Below are 9,360 nucleotides of genomic sequence, written 5' to 3' on the forward strand. Positions count from 1 at the left end.
CGGTTAACAAAACCTGCATTTATCATGCATGGTTGGTTGGTTTAATGGTCTTAATATTGCAAGTAATCTGCAACATTGGCATTCCACCGAACTTTATGGACGGCTGAAAAAGGTGAACCATTTTATGGTCAGCGCTTATTCTAGACGTTTGATTTGGGAATGAGTAGCCAACCACACCCCGTCCATCCCAATACTAAATTTCTGGAAAATTCAATTTCTTTTTCAAGTTGATTAGTTCCTAAATATATTTTGATATTTTCGTTCCCTGATTAATTATCTTGTCATTAAATAATAATATTCGACTATTATTCGTGAGATCTCCATGCATCTTTCACTTTCAGCTTCATCATATATTATTATGTTGAATGTTGATAAAGCATTGGTGATGGGAGATAAGTTGGCCTAATCAGTCTCATCTTTGATTGAGTAGTTGACTGGGACAAGAAGGTGGATTAGTCAGGTAAAGTGTCACCACTCTCACCGCTGCTGGCTTGATAAAGTTTGCTTAATTAATTAGCTAATTAATCACAATTAAAGACTTGTCTGACAATTATTTCGTCATTATTTTTTAGTTTTTTTTTTTTTTTTTTTGTTCTTGTTTTAAAACCCTAAAACAAACTTGTTGGTAATTATATTTTACGAAAACTGAAAAGTTATTAAATGGTCAAAACCAAAATATAAATCATAAATGAAGGACTATGAGCATCCTCGCTATGTCGTAAACTCTCTCAAAAGCTCCAATTCTAAAAGCACACTGCGTTCTGTATTGTTCAGCTTTTTTATGATCACTCCGACCATCTTCCTGCTCAGTGCTCAGTGAAAACCTTTCAACCCACTGGTCCTCACCTCTATCATTACTTCAACCAATATCAGTAAATTTAATCTCTTTCTATACATCACACATCATTATCTCTAACTTTCTCAGTACAAAAGTAATCTCATTTCACAACAGGATAATTTACTTTGGTTGGATAGGGGTTTATTAGTTACCCACCAGTCAACCATGAAAAACCAAAACCTATCAGCCACACTTTATTAAGATGAAATATGCTAAAATAGAATTGATTATGAATGCAAGAACATATAACACTAAACAGATTATAAGCCGTATTATACGTAATAAGATTTAGTGCTCCTATAGTGCTTATTTAGTGTTTTTCTACTTCTATTTCTAGTTTTAAGCATTAGAATTCTTTAAGCTCTAGAGTGCTGGCTCGATTCTTTTGTCGCTTCTCACGTTTCACAATTTTTTTAGTTATAATGGTTACTAAATTAGTCAAGTTGGCCTCGTTTCACCTCAAAAATTTTATTTTCAGTTAAAAATATATGTGCATATTTCTCATATATTAATCACCTGTTACATTATTTTTCTCTACAACTTTATTCCATCCAAGAAAGGGACTCTTCCTTTTTCTGTCTTCCATAATTCCATATGTGTAAGCCATGATTGTTGTTTCCCATCCCTTATCTCCTACTTGATATTATTAATTATTTCTCTCATCCCTCTAAACTTCCCATCTACCCTTAAAAAAGTTATCCATCCTCATTTAATTTCTCCGTGCTATTAGTTGATGATGTGCTTCTTCTGTTCTAGCTGGTAGTTGATCAACTGCTTTAAATCTTGCTTCTTTTCTTCATCTTCCTCTTCTTGGTTTCCTTAATTCTCATTCATTTTTTGGTTGTTAGTTGCATTACTTCCGCCAACAAATCAAAGTTATTCTAGATAATATTGTTGCTCTGTGGTTTCTATTATCCTCCCAAAACTAGAAAATGCCTCCCACATATTTTCCTCTGCGGTGGGAGAGCACTGGAGACCAATGGTGGTACGCGTCTCCGATCGACTACGCAGCCGCTAACGGCCACTACGACTTGGTTCGAGAGCTCCTCCGCATAGACGGCAACCACCTCATCAAGCTCACATCTCTCCGCCGCATCCGCCGCCTCGAGACAGTGTGGGACGACGAAGCACAGTATGATGATGTAGCCAGGTGTCGTTCGCGCGTTGCGCGGAAGCTCTTCCACGAATGCGAGTCCAAGAAAGAAAAAACAAACTCTCTCATAAGGGCTGGATACGGCGGTTGGCTTATGTACACCGCCGCCTCCGCCGGGGAGCTTGGTTTTGTCCAAGAACTTCTCGAGAGAAACCCTCTGCTTGTTTTCGGGGAAGGAGAATATGGGGTGACTGATATTTTCTATGCTGCTGCTAGGAGCAAGAATGTTGAGGTTTTCAGGCTGCTTTTTGACTTTGCGGTTTCGCCGAGGTTTATGACGGGGAGCCGCGGAGAGCTGGAGGAGCACATTGGGGAGATTCCAAGTGTTTATAAACGGGAAATGGTTAACAGAGCGGTTCATGCAGCGGCGAGAGGCGGAAATTTGAGTATTTTGAAGGACCTTCTTTCGGATTGTGAGGATGTTTTGGCTTATAGGGATATTCAGGGATCAACTGTGCTCCATGCAGCGGCTGGGAAAGGAAGGGTAGAGGTGAGAAGCGGCTTCCCACTTTTCTTAAAAGTGCTTTTGCAAAGATTCAATTTTTTTTCCTTTCCAAATTTGCTTTCTTTTCCTGCACTTTTACAAGCACGTGTCAGCTTAATTAGGACTGGTTTGGTATTGTTGTGCTTTGAAAAAAAACTGTTTTTGCTGTGCTGTGAGAATAAGCAGCTGTGAAATAAAGCAGTAGAGTGTTTGATAAACTTTTTTGTAAAAGTGCTTTTGAAAAAAATAAGCAGTATTATGGTGTTTGGTAAACTTTTATGTCAAACAGATGTGAAAAAAAACCAGTTTTTCAAAGTTGGGTTTTGCAGCTTCTTGTGGTTCCTGTTAAAACACAAAAACAGCTCCCAGCTTTTTTCAGAATCACCTCAGTACCAAATCAGACCTTAGTCAAGTGGTTCCTGGTAACAATCGTTGGTGAGGACGATGACACAAAATAATAAAAATTTAGGGTAAAGAGAAGATGATCAAGGTCAGTCTAATAATCATTTCATTTTTAGTTGTTTTAATGAGACAACTAAAAAAAAAAATTCTCAAGGCATTCTTGTTACCATAGATGTTGGATGCATAAATTCGCTGTGCAGAACGGATGTGCATTGGTCTATGTTTTGATAACCATTTTGCTTATAGGAAAAACAACTATATAAAATTCTTAACCTAAAGTCTTAAGGCATTCTTGTTACATGTTTGTTAGATGCATAAATTCCTTTATAACGGATCTGCATCGATATTGTCAAAAATGCATGGTAACATATTGGTACATTTTGTTGGCGGCAATGATATCAACACAAAATCATTATCCTATCAACTGTCTGAAAGTCTGCTCCGTAGCCAGACTAATGCTAGATGACTGATTCATATCATTGTTCCACAGTTTAATACACTCTTGTTATGGATTTACTTAAAAAAAAAAGGAAATCCATTTGTAATTCCACATTTTTTAGATTTTTCCTTGTTAATTTTCCTTTTTATAAGTTAATTAGACTTACCTTACTTTTTCTTTGTTTTCAATGTTTATCACCTCCCCTATTTCCCTGAATCAACTAATCTTTTCTTTCATGCAGGTAGTGAAGTACCTTGTGGCATCCTTTGATATCATAAACTCCACTGACCGCCAGGGCAACACAGCATTGCATGTTGCAGCTTCAAGGGGCCAACTTGCCGCAGCCGAAGCGCTTATATCTGCATCCCCGTCATCCATTATTGCACGAAACAACTCTGGAGAAACGTTTCTCCACAAGGCTATATCCGGCTTCCAAAGTCCTGCATTCCGAAGACTGGACAGACAAATTCAGCTTCTGAAGCAACTGGTGAGCAAGAAAGCTTTCAATATCGAACACATCATCAATGCGAAAAACAATGAAGGACGGACTGCCCTTCACACGGCAATCATTGGGGATGTGCATTCCGATCTAGTCCAACTTCTGATGATTGCACAATCAATTGATGTGAATGCGCGCGACATGGATGGCATGACAGCGCTTGATTACCTTAGACAATGGCCTCGTTCAGCATCATCTGATATACTAATCAGGCAGCTGCTTTCAGCTGGGGGAATATTTGGTTGTGAGGATTACAATGCAAGAAAAGTGATTGCGTCGCGCTTGAAGATGCAAGGCGATGGAGGTAGTCCCGGAACATCATTTAGAATCTCTGACACGGAAATCTTCTTGTATACTGGCATTGAAAATGTATCAGATGCTACTGCTGATCGCCGTAGCATAGGAGCCAATTCACCTGCACCCGAACTTATCAGTCCGTATGATCCAACCGCTGAGAATAACGGCAGCTCATTCTCTAGTAAAAAACCTGGTTCTGTAAATAATGCAGCAGCACAACTAAAACGTGTCATAGGCTGGCCACAAATGAAAGCGAAAAAGCACGAAAGGTTCAAGAAATCGGTTGATTTGGGATCGGTAGATTCTATCAAGATATGCAACAAAAGCCCAGATGATGCAGCTCCAACCCCACTTCGACAGAGATTTTCAAAGCCCTCAGTCTCATCAGTTCCCAGCAACAAACGAACACTTTCCGTGAGGAGCAACCAGTCAAGTCCATCAGCGAAAAAGAGGTTTGCTTGCGGCATAAGGCACGGCGTAATGCAGGCAATTCCGCACATAACTGTGCCAGGTCGTTCTCGGTCTAGTTCATTTTCAAAATCATCTTCAATTTCTTCGCCTACTTCTCTGGATAAACAGAAAAGCGTTTGCATGGAAACCGACATTGCAGGACCATCTTGGTCGAATGAAGTAGCTGATGACGAAACACCGAATTTGGCAAAACAAGGCTCGGTTCGTAGAAGGTTGAGGAGCCATTATTTCTGTTTTGGTGCATCAGGATTGTCTGTGAAAACCCCAGTTCACAGGCAACGTTTCAAGCAACCTCCTGTTATTTCAGTTGCTTGATTTGACTTTTATGTGAAGAGTTTGGTCCTTGCAAACTCACTAACATAGAAGAAGATCCCTAAGTTCAATAGCTTGTATCTGTTTCTTTTTTTTTTTTTTTTTTTTTTTTTAACTTTTACTTTCTTTTACTTTCTAGCATGCTTTGTTGTTTTAACTTGAATAAATGAAAGAAAGAAAAAACTAGTTAAAAAATTGTTTTGCATCAATTCTATAGGTTTCAAGTCATCTGTGATAAACATCTTGCTGCAGTTAACGATTGTATAAAAAATAATAATGTTATATAGTGCAAGAGTTTGTAGCTTACTTGGTTAGGAACGTCCATCCACTACGCACATCAAAGATCCCTAATTCGATTCTCTCAGTCCCAATATTGCCTTTATCGGAAAAAAATAATACTGTGGGACTCTAATCATGGGAACATCGGATTATGTTCCTCATTCACCTCCTATACCTAATGAGGATACTGGCATAATTATAGGTTCTTATGCACTCCTTGAACGAGAGGAACAAAGATCAATAAGCAATGGTATATGATTTCATAAATTCAAAAGATGTACGATTTATTACGAAACTATTGAAACAACTGAATTCAACATGGAATGTGTCAATGGTTTCTCACAAGCTGGACACTGCTGGTCTGCTCTTTCGAGTTGATCTCATTTACTCATATTTTCGAGAAGCAAATTTTGTAACAGATCATTAGCTTGTCAATGTCATTATTAAGAAACCAGCCCAATGCAGTAGTAAAGGCTGTTTAGATTTGTAACCACTATCGATTTATTTGAAAATTTCAGTCACTCATTTTTATCTTTCAACATCCAACATATTAATGAAATTTAAGATGAATATTTGGTTCCGGTCCACCAAGTAGGAGTCCTTCAACAAGAAGGATATTATTGTGTGGCAGACGGGGCCGAATAGAAGCTCCCTTTGGTTTTCTTGCTCTGACTTCTGGTACTGCTTACTGCCTTGTCAACCTCTGTCCTACTCCTACTCCTACTAGGTTTCTTTCCCTTATTTCTTTCATGCAGACAGCCCAGTCTCTGATCCATACAAAAAGTTATACGAACAACGCACGGACACTTGGCCAGACGAAGAAGGAAAAATGATTTTCCAAGTCCACAAGCCACAAAATACATGAATAAAAAACAACAGATACACAAACTAGTCAACCTACACTCAGAGCCACTCAATTCGTATCAGCCCAATGCCTAATAAGTCACACCAGACAACGTGATTTAGTGGGATATTTATTCGGATCCTTTAGGTATAAGTTGATGCAATACTTATTTGTTTGATAAAAATTCATCTCATTTTAAACATTCAAATAAAATTCAAATTTGGAGCAGATTACAATGTAAATAAATAAATACCTATTATTTTCAAATTATTTACGCTTGTGCCACAACACTCTAATTATGTTAATGAATTTAATTATCCACCATAATTGTGGGAAATAATGGCGCGTTTACGTAACGGTAATCAAAATAGAGGAATTGGATTGAGGATGAATTAGAATTGGATTCCTGTTAAAGTTGTTTACTTAAATGTTCTGGAAGCAGAGTAAAAATGAAACGAAATTCATATAAGTTGTTTATCAGTTCACCTGAATCGGAATGAAAATTAATATGATTACTAAAATACCCTTAATCTAAATAATAGAAAAATTGTAACATCTCACATCGTCCAGGTGAATGGATCATGTAAGCCTTATATGTATATTCTCATCTCTACCTAGCACGAGACCTTTTGGGAGCTCACTGGCTTCGGGTTCCATTGGAACTCCGAAGTTAACCGAGTTCGCGCGAGAGCAATCCCATGATGGGTGACCCGTTGGGAAGTTCTCATGTGAGTTCTCAAAAACAAAATTGTGAGGGTGTGGTCAAGATCCAAAGCGGATAATATCGTGCTATGATGGGGTCGAGCCCGAGATGTGATGGGGACCCGGACGGGGATGTGACCAAAATTCATAAGTTTTTAATACAATTTCACACACACACACACACACTTACATATATACATATATATATATATATATATATATATATATATATAACCATTCCCGTTGGAAAATATTGGAATATATTGGTTGGCTGATACCATCATCATTTTTTTTTTCTATTTTTTTCGGTCCCTTTTCACTTCGTTCTCCTCGTCCGTTCAACATTGTCTTGCTCTCTCTAGCTCTTTCTCCGTCTCTCTATCTCTCTAACTATTTCTCATTCTCTCCATCTAAGCATCAAACCTTCTATAAACGTAGCAGCATACCCAGTTTCCTGCAATTCGAAAGATCTGAGGGGCAGAATTCGAACTTTCAATGGCAATTTCAGACGAGTTGAGGGGCTGCCGCCCCTCCTTGTCCCTCTGTAGCTTCGCTAGTGGGTGATAGGTCTTGGTAGTCTGGGAGGTGGTGTGGTGGTCTGTGTTGGTTAAGGGTGCATGGGATGGGTGTGTGCTTTGGGTGGTTGAATTGTGGGAGGCAAATGGGAGGGGTAGGGCAATTTTGGTAGAAAAGTTTGATTACAGATGCTGGCTTTCTTCCGAAATTTAATTACCACCTTCAAGTCAGTATTTGGATTCTGGGGATATTAGGAATCCGATTACTGATTTTGGGTGGAGCCCACTAATTTTTTCATTCCCAAAATTTGGTAAACGCCGGAATCACTTGGAGAGGAAGTCAATTCCCTTTCTTCTACCTCCATTCCGATTTGGTAAACACACCATAAGTGCCTTATTATTATAATATGGGTAATGCTAGGGAGACTAAATTTGCAAACTAAATGATGTGGCACTAATAAGAATGAGCACGTTTATCAACGTTTAAGTAATAAATCAATCATGAACTTCTATGTCCTTTAGTTTTCAAAATTTAATCTATGAATTTAATCTCTATAGCATTACCGTTATAAAATTATCTACTTTATACTTCTCTTACCATCATATGTTTCATTTATTTTATAGAAAAACTAATGAAAATGGCTTGAAAACTTTGAGTTTTAATGATAAGGACAAAATAAAGGGTAAAGTGAATAGTACCAAGATTGACTTTTTAGTGTAAAACTGTGGTTTTTCATTAAAGTGAACAGTACCGTGGGCTTTTCATTAAAACTCCATTTTTTTTATTTGTTTGACAATCATTTTAGGTAACTTATTTTGCATGTATGTATTAGGCACACTTTATTAAAATTATATATATGTATATATATATATATGCGTACAAATAATTTATCTATATTTTTATGTAAAATAATATGTAATAAATTAATTTTGAATCAATTGGCTAAAAACATTTATTTATTTTGTAGGTAAATTATTTTTCATGTGATATTACATATATACTATGTGACATCCCGTCCCGGAAATACCGAAATGTACGTATGAAATTACAATTTTACCCCTAGTGTGCTTTCGTCACGTTTTGGTTGTTGTGTTGTGGCATGTGTTTGGAACCTCACACACTTCCACACACACACAGACACTATCCTTCTCTCTCTCCCTCTGTCTTCTCTCTCTCCCGAGTCCTCTATCCTTCTTCTTCTTCCTAAAAACGTACGGACCAACACACATACCCCTCAAACCGTGACAGATCGAGGAAACTAAGGACACCATTCAACTCGTGAGGTCGAGGCGAGCACAACCATACCATTTTCAGGTAGGAACCTCAACGTTTTCACGTCGAATTCACAAGCCCCGATTTATGTACTGTTCATGCAAAATTTATACGTTGAGTTTTTGGGATTTCTAAGCTCGTAGGTAGCTTGGTGGTGTCCCAAGGAGCCTCGGAGTGCTTCGTTGGACGAAATTGGACGTCGGGATCGTCCTACTCGAAGTTGGCCGGTTTTGGTTGTTTGCACAGGTAAGATTTCGTAACTTTTAGCCTTTAAAAGTGGTCCAACGTGATTCTACTAGTTTAGGGCTTTCTTTTGGTCCAAGAATCATAGAAAACGGTTGAGAAACGAAGGAGAATAGTTAGTTTAAAGTTTTTCCCAGTTTCCGGCGACCGGAGTCCGGCGAGGGTAGGCCGGAGAAGAAAGGGGAATATTCCGTCAAGTTTGACGGAATATTCCTAACGGCAGTGACGGTATCCGGTTAGATTTGACGGAATATTCCGTCAGTTTAACGGAATATTCTTGACGGCGTCTGTTGACACCGTCAGTGTGCCTGGCACGTGGCCGCGCGTGGGGGGCGCGTAGGTCCGTGCCTGTGCTGGCGCGTGGGGGCGCGTGCGGGGTCCAAAATTTTTTCTAAAAATATGGTTGTGACCCTGAGGTTGTGTAGAGCACGTGGGTATATTCATTTGTCCATTTTGAGCAATGTATGAGAAGTTATTACGAGAAACGGGTTATGTGCTTTAAAGTTAACGTTTTTATAGTTGTTTCGCATTTAGGTGACACGTACCCAGAGGACGAGCGTGCACACGCGAGGCAGGGGGGCTACGACCCTTCTACATACCAGTGAGTGG

General features: G+C 38.8%; 1 protein-coding gene across 1 annotated transcript; it reads left to right on the forward strand.

Moving 5' to 3' along the window:
- The first annotated feature begins 1,399 nt into the window (after nt 1–1,399).
- Nucleotides 1,400–5,179, forward strand: LOC137708504 (uncharacterized). Its single transcript, XM_068447595.1, has 2 exons — nt 1,400–2,481; nt 3,558–5,179. The coding sequence occupies exons 1-2, from the start codon at nt 1,771–1,773 to the stop codon at nt 4,896–4,898; spliced, it is 2,052 nt and encodes a 683-aa protein (XP_068303696.1). The 5' UTR covers nt 1,400–1,770; the 3' UTR covers nt 4,899–5,179.
- Nucleotides 5,180–9,360: the final 4,181 nt, after the last annotated feature.

The sequence above is a fragment of the Pyrus communis genome, chromosome 11 (genome assembly GCF_963583255.1).
Source record: "Pyrus communis chromosome 11, drPyrComm1.1, whole genome shotgun sequence".
NCBI lineage: Eukaryota > Viridiplantae > Streptophyta > Magnoliopsida > Rosales > Rosaceae > Pyrus > Pyrus communis.

Coding starts and splice junctions, on each gene's coding strand:
- LOC137708504 (XM_068447595.1), top strand. CDS start 1,771: ATGCCTCCCACATATTTTCCTCTGCGGTGGGAGAGCACTGGAGACCAA. Junction 2,482..3,557: donor CTGGGAAAGGAAGGGTAGAG/GTGAGAAGCGGC, acceptor TCTTTCATGCAG/GTAGTGAAGTACCTTGTGGC.